Here is a 24,783-nt window from a genome sequence, read left to right on the forward strand (position 1 = left end):
GTGTAATTAGTACTTAAAGCTTCTGCTATAGCTTTTCCTTCCCTCCTGGCATATATTGCACAACTTTGGGTCAGTAGGATTATTACGATAATTCAGGAACATTTCTAATGCCTGCTCTAAAGTAATGGATGCATTTTCCTCATTTGCTTTAAAAGAACTTAAGCGTCAAAAATATTTATTGTCAAAAATATTACAGGACCAAAGGTTTCCAGGGAATTTTCTGAAAGAACTGCCTTCTCACCTTTCAAAAACATCTCATCTTTGCCTTGTTGTTTTCTGGTTGCTCATAAGCTAAAATCCCAGGGCAACATAGTTTATTGTTTTAATATCTGTCTGACGCAAAGCAAAAGTATTCTCTGGTGAGTGCTTATCTGTCATATGTACTTCTGTGAAAGGAATATCAAGACAAATGAGATGTTCTAGGGCATATCATGGGATTATGAATTTGGCACTGACTGAATTCTGTTTAAAAATAGTTGAAATGATAAATACAAAAAATATCTACACTGGTATTTTGAGCATGGGAACTTGAAGAGCATAGAGTTTTAAATATTTTAATTATAAAGGGCCTATACTGTTGTAGTATAAATAGAGAATGAACACTGAAGTCCAGAAATGGGACAAACAAAATGAGAGGAAAAAATATTCGTAATTGAAACAGTTAAAACAGTAAAGTCTATTCTAGTGATACAATGGACTGTGAACTTACTTTGTATTAATTAAACTCAAAGTAATGGCATTTTCTTATTGAAATGAATAACCAGTGATCTGGAAATTCATTTAGACCATTAGGTTAATTACAGAAAGTGATGGAAGTTTTATCAGACAATTACAATTAAAGAACACGAACAATGTGGGACAGATTTATAAGCATTTGTACCACCTCAATCATTTTTGCTGAATTCCACTATCACTTCTTACAAAACTGTAATCAATATCTCAATTAAAAAATGGGCCATCAACTTCATTTCCCCTTGAGCATGATAAAATAAAATAAACTAATATCTGATTTTGGCATTGCCAGATTTTTTTTATTCTTTTAATTCTATCACTTTAGTGCCATATGAAAGATTTATTTTTAATTAAAAAATGAAAATTTATGGAAAAAGATCAAGTATATAGCTGATAAGCATGCTTACTGAAGGTAAAACAATTCTAACATTTAGAAAATGTAAGTCAAAATTGACATCAGTTTAAAATGTACTCATTGAAGTCAAGGCAAAATTCTCTTTTATGGATATGCAAAACATTTGGGAAATACTGGTACTCATCTGTGCATCATTCTGATCAAAGGCATGTAGAAATTTCCTATTTTACCATATAAGTTAGCTCTTCAGTCCAGTGAACTGTCCTTTTAATAAAGGCTCAGAAAAATCTACTAGTAGTTACATACCTGATAATCCAAGTATCTTTGTTTTTACTTGGAGCTAAAATAAAGCTTAAAAGTTACAAAGATCACAGATCTGATTTAGAGAGTGAAATATATTTAGCTACCTTTGAACTTTTTATTAAAATTTGCAATCTCTCTCTCCTTGCCTTCCATGAGACCTGGGTATGCACAAGTGCAAATTTTTGAAGTGTGATGTACAGCTTTAGGCTTCCTCGCTACACCAGCTAGTGCTTAGTGAGCCTGAGAATGCTGATCAGCTATTCCAGAGCACAGAAGCTTTCTCCTGGAGGGCGCATCTACTTTTCCATTGTTCTCAAGAAAATGGAGCCAGGCTCTTCACAGAGGCACACGGTGCGCAGACGAGACAAACAAAACTTTCCACTGTTAGGACATCCAGGCATTGGAACAGATGACTCAGATAGGTTGTGCAGTCTCCATCCTTAAAGCAACCTGGTCCTTCCAACCTGAACTATTTGATGATTCTATGACTTCATGTCTTCCTTCTTTCCCATGATTTGGCTCTCATTAACCTCAATATCATTCACATTTTCAGGCACCTCTTCATTATAGAAAAATGAGGAAAATTTTTACAAGTTCTTGTATAAATTCAGATTAGTATTTTCACCTTTTTTAGCCATACATACAGATATTCAGTGACAGAACTTTTTCTTCTTTTGAATCTTCCTTTTGTCCAGCAGGGTCTTAATATTCCCATGGTTCCTATTCCCAAGTTGCTTCAATTCTGAAAAGTTCCAAATTTTTTCTTGATACATTTCTTATTTAAAAGTAGATACAAATTTATTACGGATTTAATAATTTCCTGTGGAAGTAACTAGTCTAAAGAAGTGGGGGCAAAAAGAGACTGTCAGTTATGTGCAGCCAAACTGATTCACCAAGTTTCAGTGACATATCATGGGCCTCCAGGAAGCCTCCACTGAATGCCTACTTGCTGGGACCTGGTGTACTCAGCTCTTTACCTTCTGGATATATCTCCTTCCAATAATCCATTATGATAATGATGATAGATTTAACTGAAATCAGCTGTATTTGTTTTGTCCTCAAGATGCCAATGCTATAGGAATCTATAGCAGCCAAGATGACACCGTGAGCTTCCTTACTTTGGTTGCATCAGTAAGGCAAAATCTGTCCCACCAAGGGATGTGAAAACATTTGCATGCTGAAAGTATGCTTTCTACATAACAAACTGTCTGTTCCCAGAAGAGATGTGCAAATGAAAAACTGATCCAGGTCCCATCTTCTCCTTCAGCATAAGAGAACAGATGAGGCATGAGAGACTATTGCTACTGATTTGTTCCACTGCTTGCAGAAGAAACAGCTCATTTCTTCCTGTATTATGCGAAAGACCAGAAGTGATGGAAGGAAGCAGAGCCATGTTTCTATCTCCTGACATATTCAGAGGTGTAACTAATCACTGTACTGGGAAATGTACAATGTGATACATAAAATATATCCTGGGGAAATACAGCATCAGAAGGGAAGGAGCAGCTCCAAGAAATGCACTCTTCTTTTTTGGCTAGCCAAAAAATGGGGTAAAAGCATTCAGAGTCATCTGAGACTACTAGTGACCAACAGAAGTAAAAGTCAAAAAGTTAAGTGAGAGATAAAGCTAGTCGAAGAAAAATATATTTTACAACCATGTTTCAGTCCCCCATTTCTTACAGAATATAACCAAGGAGCAAAATATGAACATTCAAGTTAAAGACATTTCTAAAAATGGGGACTGTCCTCTTCCAAAATCTGAAAATTCCTAAATGCCATTAGCATTTAATGAAATCCAAACCTCTCAGACGGCTTTTGAAAATCTCAGCTGACTCTTTCCATTCTGTTGAAACAATTACAAATTTAAAACCTCTTAATTCTTACATTGTAAGCTGTTCTGAAATATTATACAGTTACAATGCTGGCAGTAACAGAATAAATGATTAACAAATTATTCAAAGATCAAGGCTGCAATATTGTTGTCTACATGGAATGATAATAATAAAAGTATTAGTCTCCTAGACGTTAATGTTGACTTATCAGCTATCATATCATTTTGATATTACAAATGTGCATAAAAAATTGAGTATAGAAGATTTTTAAAATACTAAAAGAAAGAAAATGAGGCAAAACTCAAGCTTCCTTTCTTTTCACTTCTTAGCAGAATTTCCTATAGAAATTGAGCTATTTTACATCTTTATTGAAAGTTTTGTAATAAAGAGAGATTAAAAATAAGTGATTACAATCATTAGTAATTGTAGTACTTTTGTATTATTAGGAGTTGTGACCCTGTTGGGGAACTACATTTTGGCATTATGAAATACTATACATAATAAAAGAAAAATCATGAGTTACAGACACATAGATTCAACAAAAGTGTAATAATTTCTACTGCAAGGGCTACTAGCAATCTCTATTAGGAAAGTGTGTATTACATATTGCCCGGTGGGAGGCAGGCAGGCAAAGTCTGTTTACTTATGTATTTGGCATAACTGAAAAGAAACAGGTGTTTGTTAGGATATCATTATTCAAGGAGCACCATTGCAAAATAAGATTTTTCGAAGGGATTGACTCATGAGACATAATGGAAATAGTGAAGTACAGAGCTTAGCTAGCTACACAATGACTATCTAGGGATTTAATAATACTGGAAATACTGTACGATGTAAACAGCAATCCCAGAAATACATTTTCTAGGATAGAACTCAGTGAGACAATAGGAGCAGCAGGGTAAACCTAGGAAAGGCTTCATTTAGGGTAATTTCTAGAAAATAAAAAAAAAACATTGCCCCCCTCCTCCAAATGAAGCTCCCTAACAGTGAGACAAATGAAATGTTTGGATAATTTTCTAGGAAAGACATTTTAGTCAAAGATTGGTATTTCACTCAAAAGACTGGTATTTCACTCAAAAAGAAACAGTGCACTAAAAACATACTACAGTGAACATGGATTTAGACAGTATTTCATCTCTATGTCATTACAAAGATTAAAAAAAACCAACACTGCTTGGGAAAGGTGAGATAGTACAAAATATTTTTTGAGCACCTGGAAGCAAATGCAAATTTAACTGATAATTTCAGTTCCAACTTAAAACACTTCACATATTTTGTTATTTCACTATGTAGTTGTAGATTCCTGATTTGAAAGTAGATCCCATATTTATACTGCAAAAGCAGCAGCTCTAGGGACGATGTTCATAGCCTTTGACATAAGGGAGTTACATGACTGTAGAGATGATCAGTATGGAACTCTCTTGTCCTCAACTCCTAGCTTTAATTAATAAGAGAAATTAATTATTTTAGTAGTCTAGATAAGCTTTAAAAGAGCAGAATTGCATTCTAGATTGAATACAATCTTCATAAAGAGTGTGTCCAATAATGTTAAATCAGACAACGTAAAATATTTTTTTACAGAGGACTGCTAAGAACACTTAGCAAATGGTGCTGTTCACCCTAATTCAGAAGCAGCAATTATTACTACTTCATTTGGCTAGAGGCTTCTTCATCTGTCTAGATTTCAGAATGAGCATCAGCTGTACCACCAACACAATCTAAAACACTCTCAGAAGAACTGGTTCCACTTCTGCTGCAGAATTTTACAGGAAACATTGCTATTCCAAAATTTTGTACAGAAAAACAGCTGATGGCAGCATCTATCATTTCAGCTTGTCTTTGCTATTTTTATTGGGGCAGCTTTTTATAATTCAAAATTTCCATTTGCACATATTCTTTTTCCTTTTGTAAAAAAAGACTTCATATCTGTTTTATTTCTGACACAATCAAATGGTGGCATGATATGAGACTTTTTGTTTTTGTTACTAAATCAAAGTTGTGACCAGGAAGGAAAAAGAAACACAACTTCATCTTCTACACAAAATGCAGAGTGCACAACAGTACTGGATTTAAAAAAAATTCAGTGTTAATGTAGAACTTTTGACCATTTCTGTGGAACAGTGCAATATAGGCCGTCTTTAAAAAAAAATACTTTGAGGATAAAGATGCAACTAAAAACACTGAATTATTTGTTGACATTTCTTAGACATGTTTATAAATATCACATTTACAAGAGCTACTGGGAATGTTTACAGTTTTAGGGGGCTTAATTGACATTAATGTGCTTTTGTCACAAAACAAAACAAAACAAGAGCCATAACACTAGCTTACTTGTGGATGTGTATACTAGTGAACTGGGGGCACTGTACACGGGAGATCCCTCCTGGTTTGCCTGGCACAGCAGCACCCTGCCTACAAGAAAGAGAGAGAGAGTGGTATCTGGTTTTGGAACACTCGAACTAAACCTCCATTTTTATCTCAAAACAGAAACAAAGTCACAAGCGGAGCAGTGAAGCAGGGGCACTTTTTGTCCTTTGACTTCAAAGCAGAAAGAGCCCCAATGAACATGTACAATTTTACATTTGAAAAACAAAACAAAGACATCCCCCAAAATACAAACACTCTTTTTAGCAAACAGAGAAGCTGGTGCACACGCCCTGAGCTTTGGCAGCACACAACCATCCCTCACCAAGCCGCTCGCTCGCCCTCTCTGCCCTGGCCCCTGGAAAGAGCAGCTGCCTCGTTAGCTCTGCTGCTAACGAGAGTGAGCGACCCACCCACACCACCCCGCTGCTCGCTTCTCATCTCTCTAACTTGGGCTGAAATGAGAGGCTACTCAAGCAAACACGGCAAAATCAAGCTGCAAAGCTCCCACATACACACCTCAGGCCAAGTATGATCTCAGTTAGATCACTTAAATTAACACTAGTGCGAGTGAAATTGAAGTATCATGAACGTATGTGAAGATTTCAGTATTTTTTGCCCAAATGAGGACTACATAAACATAAGCCACTTTCCAGTGTATTAACAGGATTCAGGATTAAGAACAAAATCAAATAAAAGAAAAAAAACAATTGTTTTTTTTAAAAAGGAAAAAAAATTAATAACCAAATCAATTTAAAACAACACTTGCAATGTATGTTCATTTTTAACAAATGAGAGAAATTTAGGCTTATATCCCGTTTTTTTAAAAAATGAAATGAAATCCTTTACTATTTCAACACTTTTCTGAAAACTGTATTTTAGCAATCTTAGCTGAATACAGATTGAACATTGATTAGAGGCAGAAACAACTGTACTTTCACAGTAGGAAAAAAAACTTCTGCACTTCCGCAACGCAGTGCACCAGGAAGAGCAGGATGTGACACATCTGTTTTGCAGCTATATGTGTATATATCTGTATATACACACACAAAATTATATATGTACACGCATACACTGACATACTTCAAGCTGTCAGGATTCATGAATCACACAATTTCAAAAATATTAAATTTACATGAAGATTCGTGGACTTTAGACGTGCATTGACTTATAAGAAAGGTAAGTCAACAGAGTTGAGTCAAATATGTTTGGAAGGATAAGACTAATTACAACAGGTAGGTATCTTTTCCATATAGTATTACAAGAGCAATTTTCAACTTACATTCAGTTACCAGACCAGAGTTCTTTCAAAAAATGTTTTTAAAAAATTTCTGTCATTAACCAGTTCTTTGATTATTGCTTGCAGCTGTCAATATTAAGCAGAAATACAGGAAATATCTAAGGAAAATAATTCTTGTAATTTATGCAACTTAGCTAAGACAGCAAGCACTGGAAATCTCATTAAATATTATGATTCTAACCTTCCCAGACAACAGCATATCCTTAACTAACAGAATTTGGAGATGCTTGCTTTCTTCCAGCCATCCACTAATCTGAAACAAGCTAAAAAAAGTTATTTTCCTTACTTTAAGACAGTGTATAGTTGACTATAACAATATATATCTCTCCCAGCCTTCCAAAAAATCTCCAGCTGGAAGCTGTGAAATGAACATGTACCTACTGAAATCCTAATGGCAAGCATTATTTTATTTATATTTATTATTTATCCACACACTTGACATAAGCAGTGTGTCCATTGGAATATGGAGATATTTAACACCATAGAGGCTTCGAAACTTGTGCTCCTACAGGAGCCTGAAAATGAACGTGAGCTGCAGGCACAGAGCCATTCACCCAGCTGAGTGAAATGTGGAAGGGAGAGGAATTATTAAAATCAGTAATTTTCATTCAGTTTTCAGAATGTAACTATAATGACTTCAAGTATGTAAATATATAAAGGTCTTTAGAAATTGAAGACTATAGTTTATTTATAATATTCTGCATAAATTCTATATGATACTTTGCTTGTTCCAAGGTCCATAGGTACTTTCCTATTCTTTACAGCTAACTTTCTTACATTTTTTCTGATTTCATCTCATACAAATCTAATTTTCCCTACTCAAGTCTTCTAATTTCTAATGAAAGTACTTCATAACAGATGCTTTTTTCATCCATGCTACTAGAGTGTATTTAATTTGTTGCACAGAGCTTTCTAATTATATTTTGACAATACGCCTCTGAATTTGTACATAAAATTAATCCTAATACCTAAAACACTATTATTAGATTTTGTTAGAAAAATATGGAACTTTTTAATCTACTTTTGTGGGAAAAGACTATTTCTTCTGCATCTAATTTTGGTATTAAAAATATTTTAATTGTAATTAATATAACCGGGGAAAGGTTGAATTATTTACAATAAGATCTTCTGGATAAACTTCAGAACATTGAAAAAATCCATAAATTCCCTAATGAAAAAAAAAATATATTTTTTCCTCTAGAATACTGAATTCTAGCATGACAGAATAAAGGGTGGGGTTTTGTTTTTTTTTTTAATGAAAGAAGATTTTAATATAAAGTCCTTAATATTTCTGTCCAAACTGTAATTTAATAATATCATGGAGCTGATGAACTTCAAAAAATTCCAGTCATGCAAGAGTTAATCTTTAATTCTGCAATGTCTTCTGTACCAGCATACGTAAGGCTGGTATTTTCTCATGAAGAACAATCTGTGGGCTTTTTTGCTTTTCGCTAATACAAGCATCTACTGGTTTGGTCACAGCAGACACGTGAGCAGTGAGACAGGATTTTGGAGATCAGCAGCAGAAAGCTCCTCCTGACCCACTCCATCAAAAGGATCAGAAAAATATTAGTGCGTACCTATCCAAAGTGAATGCCCAGTCACTACAGGCACACAGCAGAGCTTTCGACAGAGCCGTGGCAGAAGGGAAACTGAGGCAGGCCTGCTGGTAGGTGTAGTGCGGGGCGAGTGGCCTGCGGTGGCTGAGCCAGCCCCGGGGTTGTGCTGCACAGAGCAGGCAGCTGTGCTGGGGCAGGACACGGTGCTGGTAGGACTGCAGAGATCCCCCCAGATTGATTCACCGCTCAGCATTGCAGCACAGGAAAAAACATACTTTGCAAGATCAAAAAATATTCCCACTCATACTTCCCTTCTTCCAATGTTTTCTCCTACAGTCCATGATTAAGAATGTACTGTTTGATTCAGTCCTTTGTTGGAGCACTATAGTTATTTTGAGAAAATAATTACTCTAAAAATATTCAGGGTTGTGAGGAAAATTATGTGAAGTCATTAATATTTTTAACAATGCCAAAAAATCACTTCCCATTGGTTCCAAGATATTTAACCAAAATTATTTTTCTAATTTTGTCATACTCTCAAAAATAAGTTTTTTTCTATAGTTCGTATTTACATGATTCATATAAATTAATCTGCAGGGCATAAGAAGATAGTACCAATGTACTAGTGATGATGCACAGATACTTGCTGGCTCATCCATGACATATGATAAAATTCATTGTATTTCTCAAATACTCAGGTAGCTAAAAAGAAGTATCCGGGATCAACAACAGGAGAACTTTCCAGTAAATGATAAAGGATTTTAAATCACTTCTGTTAAAAGTCATTTTTAGGACTAACAAGAACCACTGTGTAGCCGGCATTACAGACAGCTTAAAAGTAAAGATCTGGAATAACTTTAAACGAATTTGAACTAGTTGGAATCTCTTACGGCATCCTTTGTGGAAGTATAAATTGAAACATTTTCAGCAGACAAAAATTCATACCACTAGTTAAAATTACACTGCTGATGTAAAATTAACAATGTTGCAGGGCCCTGATCATGGGAGTAGCTCTCTCCTGTCACAGGAGGTACCTGAAACTCTTAGAAACCTTCACTACCAGAACTATCAAGTTGATATACCATTACCAAGAACCTGAGTTTATAATGCATCACCTCACACTACAAATGGCTTTAGTACCTTTGCTCACAAACAAAAAGGTTCTAATTTACCAAGCTGTATTTATTTCCCCAGGAATTTTGGGATTTACAAAAGGGCAGAGGACAGAAGTTGCACCGTAGTTACATCCCAGGGCAAAACCACAGCAAGTTACTGACACAAAGAGGAAAAAAAAAGTAAATCTACTTTTCCTGTGGGGATTCTAACAGCTTCATATACAGCTCCTCAGCCAGCTCCAAAGATGACAGGGGTACAAAGTACCATATAGGGTACAACTACCTCCATCATAACAAGAGGGTAATCACAGAGGCATTTTCAGCGGCAGAAATTAATCAAGTCAATAGCCGGGACTGGTCTACAGTGCGTATTGGGGAATATGTAGCTAGAAGGACAGTTTGTAATACAGGATCTAAGGAAGTTACTTACATACAAGGAGAATTAGCAAAGAATACATCACTCTAATCCACTGCAGACTCAGCTACCCAGGTAAAGCAGCTCTTCTTTACACACATTCTAGTGTGTTACCAGTAAGAGCCTCTTGTTGCTTTTGACAGCTACGTACCAGTTCATACATTCTATACTATTTAGCAAATAAACCTCAAACAAACCCATGGAAAAAAGTGAATAAAAGCTAAAAATACTCGTGTCCTATTTTGTCTGTATTATAAAATGTTATTTTATTACTCTAATCAAAAAGATGCATTATTTATTAAATTCAATGACTGATACTTCCTTTTCCCTTTCTCCCAATATGGGTTGATGTTACATAGCCCAATCTTCTCTCAGTCATTCTGATCGCTGTTTTTCTTTGTACCTTTTGCAATAACTATTACTCCTATACACTCGATTCCTCTTCTATATACAATGCAAGAAGAAAACTATAAGGCTGCACCTCTCATGAACATATCAGAAAATTTGCTAGTGTATCAAAGATCCTCATAAACAATCCATGTCTGCTCTTTATTTGCTGTTCTAAAAGTGTGATTTAATATTTCCAGACAGAAACAGCATTATCTTTGTTCTGCTCTGAAATATCATTCAATGATGGGTTATTTCAAAATGTGTCACAGAAACTCCTAACTAAAAGGCCACTGTTGTACAATAATAGCTTATGTTAGCATCTATTGTCCCATCTGACTGGGGAATTTAAAGAGAGTATCTTGAATACATAATAGTTGTTCAGAGTTCTCTTAGCCCTTCATTATCTATAGTCAGACTACACAGCCTTAGCATGCTTTTAAATATGTTGTTAATTCAAAAAAAGAGTGTTTCTTGAGTGCCTTCAGTTATCTGGGATCTTTCTACAAATGGAATAACACTCCTTCAGATTTTAACACATTCATGGAAGGTTGACACATTGAATTGTTTCATTATTAATGACACATCTCCTTTCTTCCAATATGCTGAAAATACAAACAAAACCTGTATTTTATCCCTCAAAATTATATATGGAGTTTCACTTAAACAAGAGGATTGCATGGTAGAGAGGAGAATCTAAAACAGTTGATGTCCAAATGCGAGTTCTGTGAGTCCAAATCAGTGTCGATATTACCTTCTGACAGTAAACCTGAAATATATTCATTATTGAACAACCTGTGTATATTTTTGACTGGTAATGAGAATCTGTGCTCTCTACTTACACTTATGTAGTAAGTCCCTGACCCACATATAACCTCACATAGGTTATTAAACACAGGGGGGTCGTTTTATGGGATCTTTTTATTCAGAAATTCTATTTAGGATGCCAGTTTTCCTTCCAACACTTTTCTGAGCATAGTGCATATTTCTTTATTATCACCTCTCCTAGAGTGTGACCAAAACACTCAGTGAACTTAGGCAATGACTCAGGGAACAGCAGTGCATGTTACAACAAACCTAATTTGTAAGCCATCCCTTCAATTCTTCTTTGCTGTTCATATCATTCCATCACAAGGTAACAAGGATTGCTCTTCCCCAAGACCTGACATACCATACACAACTTACCAGTACGTACAGTGGTGTCTTAGACTGGGAAAGACCTTGTAGATAGCACAGGAACTGGGAAGCAGCAAATCCTTTAAAGCTCTGCTCCCATGCCAACATCCTCTTCCGACCCCACGTGATGACCCGCTTTAAAGTTTTGTTCACTTGATCAATGAAAAGTAGAAAGGTATATCTGCTACTGATCCACTACAATTCTCAAAGATTGCTTTAGGAGGAATAGCTTGCCAGTGCAGCATGGCATAATCACTGAGTTTTAGTGGCAAATTTAGGCTGTGCCATGGTACTGTTGGTACGTGGCAAATAATGCCAGCTTAAAAACACACAGTGTGACTGACTTCTTTCCATTTTCATGACCATGCAACCTTACCATAGGTGGGTTGAATTTCAGAGGAACAATTTATGTAATGTTTCCATTCACAATGTAAAACACTTGCAATAAACCAACCTCTCCAAATATAACTTAAAAATTATTACTTAGCTAGATATTGCTTGTCTTGTAACTAAAATGAAACTACTAGGTCACAGAAACTCAAATGCTGCTTGTATCAAAATACGTAACAAGCCTTGAGAGTTTGCCTGTGCTTGTTAGTGATTTTTTTTATCACTGGCATCCAAGTGCAAATCCTTATTCACGTACTAGGACTGAAAAAATCTAAAAGTGGAAATGCACTATGTAATAATGTAAAAAATAGGAGTGGTACTGTCAAGTATTGCCCAAAACTAACTTCCCTACAAAGTATGTTTACTATGTGATATATACATATAGGTATATACACACACACACAAATTCAGGTGCACATAAATTGATATTCAGTTATATTCACTGCCATTATCTTACACTGGGAGATGTGTCCCACCGAAGTTGTTCGGGACCTTTGAAAATCAAATCTTTATTGCTAATCTTTATAGGTCCTCCCAGCAGACTACAAGCTATGTAAATGGTGGTTACTCTTGGTTCACTGTAACTTGATTCATTTGTAACTTTGAGAAACAAACGAGAGAAATTCTGAAGTATAAACATAAACTATGAGCTGGTATTACATTATTCTTGAAATAGGATACCTGAGACTATAAAAAATGCATTTATATTCTGCTGATAACTAAAATGGGTCACATTCATACATCTACCTGATGAATAAAGACTGCAATATGAATAGAATCACACACTAAATGAAACTGAAGCCTTTCTGCTCAAACACGAACACTACAGTTTCACCATGGCCCTGGAGGATTACGAGTAGATGCGTTTATACTTTATCCTCTCATATTGTGTCAAGACACTATTCTCTGTGTAAATTACCTATTTCAGTAAATCGATAAGATAGAGATGCAAATCTAATGCAATTAGATGCAGAGATGCAAATTACTAATCCCTCAGTTCTATTTGCTTACCCCAATGGATGTTGATTTTAACTTACAAATAAAATTCTATTCTGAATGACAAGCTGAGAATATAGAAGAGCAAAAATTGAATCATCATGCATAATTCTGGTTTTAGTTAGTCTATTTCTTCCTTAGCCCATTCCGATTCCAGAATTTCAGGAGCATGAAAGAACATTACAAAAATAGTAATGCAATGTTTCCAAATGTTCCAAACCACTCCCTTTTACTAGAAGCAGTTCTATGCTTGGAGATTTCCCTCAAAACAATTTTCACAAAGAAAATCTGACAGCATTAAACAGACAGAGATTGTGTTCCATTGTAAAGCATAGCTTCATCTCAGCTACCTCCACAAATGAGTAAATGATTGAAAACTCAGTATTTACTCTCAGTATGTATTACAAAATTCAATTACAATGCAAATATATTGGAGACTCTGTTATCCAATGCCCAAAATGGGAAAAAAAATGCAGAAGAAACAGAAAACATTAGCTATACATTTGGAATACAATTCAACATAATCTTAAACTGCTTTAGCATTAATTTACAGATGTAATCAGGGTTTAACACACAGCAGAGTTGTTTTCCATTCCATTTAACTGTATTAACTTTACATTTCATTTATTACTTTATTACTTTACATTTCAGAATAGTTTGTCTGCCTGACTGTCCATCCTAACGCCTGGATCTTCCTAACTTTGTTATTCTTCTAATCAGAGGAATTTATTCCTCTGCATAACTGCTATTAACTTATCTAGCATTGCAAATATCCCACCCAGTCATGAACAAACAAGTGTTTTAGTGATGACCTTGTAGTTTCTCTTAAATTTCCCTCTGAGAGATTCTTAAGCCATTGCTTTTTACATATACCCATCACTGGTATTTGAACTACGGGCTCCGCTTTATTCTATTAGCCAACCACCACACCTATTGCAGGCTAGACCTCAGGTCCAGACTGCGCGCCCAGCCTGACCTCTATTGTCAAGTAATTGGTGAGACAGTAGCTAGAAAACAGCTGGTTTTATGTCCAGCCTCCAAACCTACATCATACACAGTCTGGAGAGTTTACTGTGGACCAGGTTTAGTCTTGTCCCCTGAAGCAGACAACCCCACCACACATGGTTCAAAGCTGTCCAAAAGCCAATCTGTGTGACATATGACAGTCAGTGGTCCACACAGAGCCTCCAGTACAACTCCCAGTGCAGTTTCTTGCAAAGAGAATCTATTTCACGTGTCCTGAACTTGCTCTGCAAACACCAAGCCAGCACGCAGCAAGTGGGGATAGTTTTCAGATTTACTTAGAAACCATGCTAATGCTGCAAACTAATGTATTAAGAAGAAGAGGTCAGGGAGACAAGCGTGGAAAAAATATCTCAGTATAATGTTTATAATTAGACAGTTTAATTTATTTTTGGTCCATCACTAATGAGGAAGCCATAGAACGGATTTTCACTAACCACCAGAATAACGTTTAAATAAGAGAAGTCCAAGCATTATTTTTCCTCAAAGATTCTCTTCATGAGTAAAAGCACAATACCTAACTTTCTTTTTAGCCCTTTAAAAACTGATCAATTATATCCATAATAAAAAACATTTGAACAAACATCCAAGAAGCGAGAAGCAATGTAATAACAAAGAAAGGACAGAGTAGCTCCTGCTTTCTTTTGTTTTATTAAAGTAACATTTAAACAAACAAGGCAAACTGCATACTGGGTGAAATTAGGAGAAACATGGCCATCAGATCAAGAGCTGTTGTTATTCCCCCAACACAAACAAACTTGGTGTCAGCAGGACTGCACCTGGAGTACTGCATCCAGTTTTTAAACCTACTGCCACTCCAGTTCAAGTGAAATGTGGAGAAACTGGAGAGAATATGTTGGAATGAAACGAAGATGTATTCTAGAGCTCATGTCCTGGAAAGAGAGGCTGAAGGGACCAAACTTGACTAGTCTGGCAAAGAGGAAGTTAAATGGCAATCTAATAGCTTTCTCTGCTTGAAGTGAAGTTATAAAGATGACGGAGCCAAAATCTCATTGTAATGGCAGTAGACGATAATACAAAAGGTTGATGGCCACCAACTGTAGCTTAGGAGGTTTAGGTTGGACATTAGGAAAGTGTTTTTCACTAGGAAGGCAGTGCAACACTGGAAAATGTTACCTAAAGACCATAAATGCCTGTCTTTTGTAGATGTATACAAATTCATGGCTCACCTGATCTAGGACTGGTGTTAGTCCTGCTTGAAAAAGAAAGCTGGACTGTCTGACCTCCAGAAGTCAATCCCAATCCACATTTCTAGGATTTTGTTAAGAAGTGTCTGGTCCAGTGCCAAAAATCTTATTTCATGGCTGTGAAATATCCAGGTTAGAGTATGATCACCACTGCATTCCACAGTGATTATGCTAGATCTGTGTGGGGACTGCTCTAATGTATTATACTAGCTCACTGGGGAAGAGAGAAGGACTACAGAAGAATGCTCCTTCAAACAAAAACAGCCTTAAACTGATCAAAAGTATGTACCTGAGATGAGTGGGACTATCTGAATAGTTGGCAACTCAGCTGAACAGATCATTTGACTACAAGAAGTTCTTCACTGTGAGGGTGGTTAGACACTGGAACAGGTTGCCCAAGGAAGTTGTGGATGCCCCCTCCCTGGAAGTGTTTAAGGCCAGGCTGGGTGAGGCTTTGAGCAACCTGATCTAGTGGAAGGTGTCCCTGCTGATGGCAGGAGGGTTGGAACTAGATGATCTTTAAGGTCCCTTCCAATCCAAACCATTCTATGATTCTATGAAAACTATCAAGGCGTAATGTGAATACTTTAAGTTGGTGGCCATTGACTGTAATGCAAGAATGTGACCTTCATACTGCCCCTAGAGTCACAACCATCCTGCTGTCATTTGGGTGGCATTTTGACATGTTGGATATAATTTTAAAAATAATAATTTTCAAAATCATCAAAAGTGTATGCCTAATGTAAAGCACAAGAAGACAGGAAGCATGATGCTGTTCTCACAGGTGTTATCCTAGTTTCTAACTATTTGCAGCTCAAGGACTTCCTAAGCCCAAAGCAGCGTCTGTATATTTAATAAAGGTCAGTTGATTTCCCTCCCATGAGCCAACCATAACATACTTTTAACACATATGGTGTTCTGTGCTAGAATAAGGTGCTACATCAAGTAAGTTGCAATCACAATCACACATTTAATTATTATTGTACCTGGTCCTGTATTCATGCACCAACTCACAGAACGTGTGTTAAAGTAGAATTCAGGCTTACACACAGGAATTTATCATTCCAAGCCTACTGTATACACATTTCTTTATCTTTGGGTCAGACATTATAAAAAGAGCATGTTTACTTAAAGAAAACAAGAAATTTTCACAAGTACTACCCAGCAGACCTACCACTGAGGAAATTTATTACCCAGCAGTTCAAAGGGAAAAGCAGGTTTTTGAGCTGGGACCTCAGAACAAGGAAAGGCATCTTACTCCTTTGTAAAAAACATGCAAGGCACACAGGAGGAACAGAGAGAATTTTTGCTATTCATTGGCCCTACTTCCTTCCTTGCAATACCTATTTAAATAGACTTTTTCTGCTCTTCTATGTATTACTTCATTTCTACACATTTTTTTCCATCCTAGAACAGCTAATACAACAATTCTTCACTTCACCTCCCTGCCTCAACTTTATGCTTTGCACCCATGCCAGCTCTCTCAACTTGTTGGCACTGTTTTGCACCTCAGAGAATTCTTTCTCTGCATACAATAACTACTGATATGACTTCCAGAAAAATCATCAGCATCAGAGATCTGACCTGTCACTGGGGAATGGTAGAAGGCTGCTGACACGGCCCCGTAGTGGGGATGCAGCACTAACTTACGTTAACAACTAAAAAATCCATTGAGTCCAAGCAGTGCGATGAGGTCAGCGTGGGTTTGCTGTGTAGTCGCCCAAGACTAGTTTGAGTGGGATATCTCAGTAGGATTAACTCAGGCTGATTTGCAGAAAACTCCAGACTGTATCACCAAGCAAACAGATCCAGGCAACCCCTCAAACATCTCCTTTCCCCTGTTTGTAAGGAACTCCAGTTTTCAGCAAATACGCAGTTTCTGTTTTTCCAGATCCTATTTGTGCACAAATTTATCGTAACCCAGTTTAAACTGATTCCTCTATGCCAGACTGTGGTCAAAATTCCCAACCTTTTACACTGAAGAAGCAGGAACTCCCTTCGTAACCATTTTCTATCTTCTGATATCATAGAATCATAGAATCATAGAATAGATTGGGTTGGAAAAGACCTCCAAGATCATCAAGTCCAACCCAAGTCCATAGACCAATATAAAGGTCTATGTACAGTTCAGGATTTACCATGAAATAATCAAGTGTATGGAATTCCTTTTAGAGATGACATAGGAACCGTATCAAAACCTAAGCATATACTGTGTTATTTAATATACAAACAGAAGAAACATCTTTAAAAGGATAATACTGTCAGTAACTGTGATTTTCTCTTCAAAATGTGTAGATTTCAATACAATGATAAATACAGGTCAATTAACCTTGCTCCAGATTTAAATGTATAACCAATTAACTAAATCAGGCTTTCAAAAAATAACGGTAATTGGCATTATTCCTTGAATAATCCTTGTTTAGTTTCCGTGATGGTATACATTTTAATGAAAAACTCATTACAATGGAGCATAAGGCATAATTAATTCTGGAAGATTTTTTTGAGTAAATAGCTAGTACAGATGCTGAATTCCATTTTTCTACTGGTTTTATTAATCTTTCATAAACCGGTATTTCTGCTGTAATGGCTTGCAAATGCTCCACAGAAGTTTTAGAAATGCATTAGCTGTCATCAGTGGTGTTAATCTAACTAGGATATACCATCATTTGTATGACGGTACATTAACATTATGATTTTTGAAAGAATAGTAACAGCTTAGCTTTATGCTTTGAAAAGGAGCATCTATATACATAGCAGATGAAATATGAAACAACAATTATTTAATTTTTCTGTAGTTAGAAAATTACTTAAACTGTTTAGCTAACAATGTTAAGAATACATTTATTTAGCAAAATCTGTTTAGTCCATGACTAAGTTCAAATCTAAGTGTATGTAATCAAATTGTAAAATTAATAAAACTGTAAAGCGACAGACAGCAAATTTTCATCAAAAGAATGCTTTATAGATATGGTATAGTGAACTTTTACCCCAGGATTAGAATTGCTGTGCAAGCATATAATTCAGCTTCACAAACTCCAAACACCTTCACTGAGAAGTGTTTCTAGGGTATTTGCTAAGCTTATGCAAGAGTCATTTAAATTCAAAGAGAAACACTAGAAAGATGAAATGAATCCCAGGTGCTCTTACACTCCAGAAATAGATGCTTTAACATATGAACAAAGAGAATTAGTGTTAACAAACATACAGGAATCCTCTCTTCCCCTGGATTCCTCTTATTTAAGTCCATGTTTATATATATAGTAATATGGTATTCCTTCACTTCTTAATTATATATAACATAATATTCAAAGTTTTAAACTCAGTTGTGAAAGGAAGTTTGTTACAAAATCTGCTTCTTGGAGGATATTGCTAGCTTCCAAATCCACAAACACTAAAAAGCCCCAGGCATCTGAAACTTCCCAGTCCTCTGAGGGCGTACAGGGTAGTCAAAAGCACAAGCTCTTCCCCTTTCTTTAACTGATGGGGAAAATTTCCCAAGTCACCTTGGAATGATACTTACTAACTCCCCAAGAAACTGGGTGCCTACGATGGTCCTTACTGTCTGCTTTAAAGGACTGATCTGTTGTAGTAATATGAGTGCAACAATATTCTATATTCCAGTAAAGAGAGTGCAAGAGATTGCTCAAAAATTCATCATTCCAAAAATCGAAAGAGGAAAAAAACCGAAGATCTGCAATAACTGAAAGGAACAACACAGAACTTCACTTTCAGACTGCTCGAGGCTGAAAGGAAGGCTAGGTATTACAGAGAAAATATACACTATATAAAAATAAAGAAGCAGGTAGAAATGATAATATAGCAAACCACGGAAACAAAGGATGTAACAACTTAACAGTAAGAAAGTACCACAGTACTCCTAGTAAAGAAACCAAACTGCAAATCTCTATTTTGCCAGCCACAGATAAGTGTATGGGGGAAGATAACAGACTCTAGCTTAACATAGGAAAATTATGCGCCACTATGGGAAAGGTTTAAAATTGGACAGATATACAAATAAATGAAAAATTTGTCCCAGTTTACATGAAGACCAACCACACAGTGCTTCTTACAAATTTCCTCACTAGGACCTGCCTAAGAACTTGATAAATAGTTACTGGAAAAGATAAGCTGAAACGGAATTGATAACTTCATAAAGCATTTCTTTCTCAAAAGGAGGAAAAGCACCTTAAATAGTCTCCTTCTAATAAGCAGAAGTGGACATAAGTCAATTTTTTAAAAAATACCTCTCAATGAAGACATATGGAAAAGTGGAATTCTGTGAAATGCTGAATATGATAAATGAAAAAAATCACCGCCCTTTTGTTTTCTCTGAAATGTCATTACAGGACGTCCCAGAGGAGCTGTGGGCAGGGTGGGAGGTGTGCCAGTTAGCCAGCTCACCGGCACCTCCACGTTCGGCAGCTGTTAGGGAGACTTGCCAGGCCTCGCAATTACAACAGCAGTCTTCAAATGGCACCTCAGGAACGTGTCACTGGAAATCCATATTAATGCTACCACATCATCTAAATAGTCCTACTTCTGGAGCCTTCTAATTTATGACAGCATGAACATTTAAAAGTCAGAAAAACCATCTTAGAAGGGCTACTCAGAAAGAAAAATCTGCAGTGATTTGTAAGTATATAGTATTTTCCAGTCCCCAAGTAATACTTTAATTACATAGTGTCTGTTATGCAGGTGCTATGTACCTTATAGTCTCCATTTTTAGCTGTCATGCGTTTCCTCAATAAAGGTTTTCTTTAACAGAAGTATACACTCAAAAAAAAAGTAGAGCTACAACAATCATGTCACTGGTCCTACCGTCTACCATTATCTTCAAGGTTTTAGGGTTGATTTACATTGCGTTCCTCCCTATTTGACTTTAATTGTCTGCTTCAAGTTGTCAGGACATAACTATATCTTAGATTTGCATTGCATTAGGGGATCTTTTCCTTTCTCTATTGATCTTGTCTTACGGAGTAATTTAACTCAATTCTAATTTTCTTTTGCATGCGGGGTGCTCTCTATGCAAGGAAGTGAGTTATGTGTATTCAAGTGGTGCATCTTATGAATCTTGTTAAGCTTTACCGCCTTATAGCCCACACTGATGGAATATTTAATCACAGAAATGAGTTGGCAGATATGATGTACAATACGGTTAAGCCTTGCGGCATGTGTCTTCACCGGCAATTGAGAAACGGGTGAATCTGCCATTCATCAGTGCCATCCTGACAGCTTTGGATAACTTTCTGGTTTTTACTTATTTATGAAGATTAAAGGTACTTTAAATCAACAGTTCCTCTGCAAATGTATCATCTTTATTTCAGAAGTGGCCAAATTTTTCATCATTTATTAGGAGCTAAAAGAACTTCTTGCACTGACTATGAAAGAGTTGGTACAATTTTAACATGACAGTGTTGGAGACAGTAATTAAACCAAATAACTAGAACACTGACTGTCTTAAAAATCACATTTCTAATTTCATAATCTTCAAAAGTGCAACTGCTTCTCCGCCAAGTAAAGGTGGCGGGAGGGAACCCAAAAGGAAAGACATGTAGCAGTATTCTATTATGGCGTGCAAGAAACTGCATTGCTTTTTTACAGTTTCATTTTCTAACAACTTCAGGAGATCTGCACAGAGCTTTTTTTTTTTTTAATTTAATTTTAACTATGTTGTTTGAAGGAAAGCATGTCTGAGAAAAAAATTATCTTTTAGTCAATACAGAAAATATACATTTGATATGTTTTTAAAAAAAACCCCTGAAAAACTGCCTGCATTTATAAATGGAAAAAAAATCTGAAATACATGAAGTATCTTAATAGAATTTTCTGCACAGGTGTGGTGGAGTGCATGTCATAATTCATAAAATTAAATTAATACTCTTCTAATGGTAATTAAAGATTCTCATTAAGAAGGGCAAACATCTCCCTTGTGTTGGCAATAAAAATGCACTTGGGACTTTAGGAGGTTATACAAAAAAATCAATAACCTGCCATTTTATAATTAAAAGACAAAATAAATGTTAGGAAAAAGTCCAGTAAATTAGGAAAATTACCTTCAGAAGAGATTGAAAATATTGATTTTAATTTACAAACTATGTGAACTCTTCATGCCCTACTTCATGAGACAATTATAAGTAAGATTGTTAATTCTGCATACGTATTAGAAAATTGATTACTGTACTATGGGAATATTATTATATTTGTCATTAACACAAAGTCATTTATATAAAATGACTAATAACTCTGACTTTCTAATTTATGCAGGTTCAGGGTTGGTTCACTAACTACTCAAATGAGATCAATGTTAAATTCCTGTTTTCAATGTAGGCATACATCAAGAAAGGAAATAAATTCTGCCTACACTAAATATTGCAATTCCATGAATGCCAAGTTAGTGTTTTTATTATACTGTGCCACTTTTACCCTAATTGGAGCATTTTTATCTATCTTGGTAGACAGCACTGGATGTATTACAGGCATCTTTTTAAAAAATAAATACCTGCTTGTAACAGTAGTCCTATTTAACAATTTTTGTCTCTTGAAGTCCCTTGAACTAAGGAAAGTTCTTCAGCTTTGTATATCTCCATGAATGGAGATTCCTCTGCTTCTGTGGGCAACCTCTTCCCATGCTTACTCACCACCTGTGAAAAATGCTTTTCTAATACCTGTTCTTTACTTGCTGTAAAGATTTAATTCTACAATTACTTCTTTATTCTCAATTACCTAGAGTGTGTGAGAATGGATAAATATTTTTGGGTTTTAAAACACTATTAGATATATGTGTCCAGTATACACACACCCAGACAACTGAAAAACAGATCCAAATGGAAAACTAAAAAAATTCTGTTTCCCATGAAAGTCAGAGAAGACTCATATATGAATTTGGAATGTAAGGAAGGCAGTTAACTACTACCTGTTAGAAACATTTAGATTTACAGTGATGATTTCTGTCTTAGATGTAAATTATGAGCTTTCAGAAAAATGGCTTTTTGGACTTGCTAGTGATTATGTTTATGGGCATAGTCCCTCTGAAATCAGCTGCATTCTGGAGTACAACCATGGTTTTTTTCAATACTGTTGCTAAAGCCCATTTAGAAACTGTTGCTAACTGTGACTGATTTCCAGCAGAAAAAGACTGTATCTCACTAACTCCAAATTGTAACCAGGATCAGAAGTTGGTCTCAGTGAAGACTCAAGCGATAATAAAGAATTCTAATAAAAAAAAAATTAAGATACTGAATAACTAAATTTAAAATGTAAAGAAAAATGTTCAAGAAATAAATTATCAGCACAGATACTCTATACCTATGTGTATCTATGTACATGTACATACACAAAATATATATTTATAGACAGATTTTTTTGTTGTTATTGCTCACTAGGCTTAAATAATTTCTGGAGGAAAGTGACTACTGAAACATAACATAAAATAAAATAAAATATAAATAAAATATGAATAAAATAAAATCTTATGTGAGACTGGGATTCTGCAGTACCTTTAATATTATACTATCTACTTTCCAGGAAAAAGGTATTTGTATATCTTCTATATAAACTTTATTATGCCCAAGTAACTTAAAATCCTGCATCACAGATCTGTAAATGACTTTCAGATAACGCAAATCAAACAAAGACATGAAACCACACACCAAAAGCATATTCTATACTTCTGCAGGTTTTAAAGAAAACTAAAATAAAAATATGGCATGGACCACTGCAGCGTAATCCTTACCTGCATAGAATTCTGGACTATAAACTGCACCAACAACTGGATTTAATTTCCAGCCTGCAGCAAACATAAAAACATAATTGAGTTAATATTGCAATTAGTGATAATAACAATAATAATAATAATGATTTTTTAATTTTATTTTTGTTTAGAGGTGTACAGATAAAATGGCTTCAAAAAAGGTCATTTTAATGAAAGTTTTATAGGCATCTTAGATTACTGATCTTTAATATCAGGCTCTGAAGCATGGAAATAAGTAATGAAACAAGGCATTCTCTGGACGTGTAGTACTGGAGTAAATTATCAGGTGAATTACCTTGGCTGCAATGCACGGCTGCAATGGACTTATTCCCTTAAGTTATGGAATTAAGTCAGAACTAGTTCAGGTATCCCTGTATCATGCAGTACCAGAGCAGATCAGTCCCTTTTCATTGCTTTAACTCTCTGGTTACAAGCCAGAGAGGCCAAAACAGTTCATTTGTTGGACATAAACATTTCTGATAAGCATGTGTTAGTGTAGGTTAGAAAGCAATCAAATAATCTGAGCATTTTGATTGTACTCTGGGAAAAATGAAAGCGTAGACAGACACTGTATGGAAACGTCTATTGTGATATGAAAAGGATTTGCACGCTGTGGGATCCCAGTCAAATGCCAGAGACTTTTTAGCCATTTGCATTTCTACATCAGACTGTCTGCACTGGAACAGGACAATTACAGGCATGTGCCACAAGTGACTGTACTGCCTGCACTTACAGCTGATAAACGCTGTTAGCATATTGCTATGAAGTACTTGGCATGTAAGAAAACGCTGCAGTCACATTCTGCAAAGCTCTTAAGTGATACAAATGCAGCCACTGCCTTTGTCTTGAATAATCACTGTCCTCCCACAGCTGGCATAAACCAAAGCACAGAACCAACAGATATTCTGTATCTTGTGTTCTGGCCAAACTCCAAATAATTGCTCTTGTGTCCTTCCACCCAATGCAGGCTTGCTGCAGAAGCAGGACCTGTGGTCAAAGCATGCATGATGTAAAGACAGCGATGCTGAAGGAACTGAAGGGGAAGGGGAAAGAGAGCAGCAGCAAAAAACACTGGCAAACTCGTTAGCCTTCTCAGCTGTAGTAAAGTGCCAATTATTCTGTTTTGCTCAGCCACAGGTAGATCCACTCCCAGTTCCAGAGAACATCCACACACACACATTATTTTTTTTAAGTGTTTGAACAATCATTTGAACTACTGAGACTGAAAAATGAGGGGTTTTCCAAAAGTACACTTGAATCAGAGGAGTAGGAAGCACCATTTGTAAATAGGAATAAAGAAAAGCCTGAGCAAAAGCATCTAGTCAACTCAAGAACTATGGTACTTTAAATAGATCCTATAACTATGCTGCTGGAAACAAAATACAATCAAGACAGGGACAACAAAGCTTTGTCAAATCAGAAGAGTCAAGAATTTCAATGCAAACTGTATTGAGGCTTGTTTCTGCTCTGGCCATATCATGTAATGCAAAAGCACACTAGAAAATCATAAAACCAGAACATATTATAAGACTGAAAAAAGTATAATACAAAATCTCAATAATAACACAAAAGAAAACTATTCTACCCTTTAAAAATACTGCTATCTCTATCTGATGTACAGTAGTATTTACTAGTAATTAGCTGTTCAGTAGGAGAGATGAGGGGTGTTTTTGAAATGCAACTCATTAAGTTCAAACAGAGTAAAGAGCAGCATTCCTCTGCAGAAGTAACTGCAGTTGCTGTATGTACCTAAAAGACAATTATGAAAGCTGAAAAATGGCCAATAAAGAAGGGTTAAAATTACTTTCCTCCTGAAAACATCACAGGATTTTTGCCCGACTCTTCTATTTTACATACTACAGGATTATATTCAGGAAT

The 24,783-nt window shown here is 35.9% G+C and overlaps 1 protein-coding gene across 5 annotated transcripts in view; it reads right to left on the reverse strand.

The window, feature by feature from the left end:
* The window catches only part of RBFOX1 (RNA binding fox-1 homolog 1), a 134,076-nt gene that overhangs the window by 56,924 nt on the left and 52,369 nt on the right, over nt 1–24,783 (reverse strand). For 3 of the 5 annotated variants that reach the window (XM_029084730.1, XM_010167112.2, XM_029084757.1), the window contains exons 6-7: nt 22,888–22,941; nt 5,554–5,634 (exon numbers count right to left, since the gene is read on the reverse strand). In XM_029084730.1, the coding sequence (XP_028940563.1) occupies nt 5,554–5,634; nt 22,888–22,941 (135 nt within the window). The remainder of the gene's footprint in view (nt 1–5,553; nt 5,635–22,887; nt 22,942–24,783) is intronic. The other 2 variants (XM_010167413.2, XM_029084795.1) reach the window with 1 other exon arrangement.

The sequence above is a fragment of the Antrostomus carolinensis genome, unplaced genomic scaffold (assembly GCF_000700745.2).
Source record: "Antrostomus carolinensis isolate BGI_N321 unplaced genomic scaffold, ASM70074v2 scaffold6980, whole genome shotgun sequence".
In the NCBI taxonomy this organism is placed as follows: domain Eukaryota; kingdom Metazoa; phylum Chordata; class Aves; order Caprimulgiformes; family Caprimulgidae; genus Antrostomus; species Antrostomus carolinensis.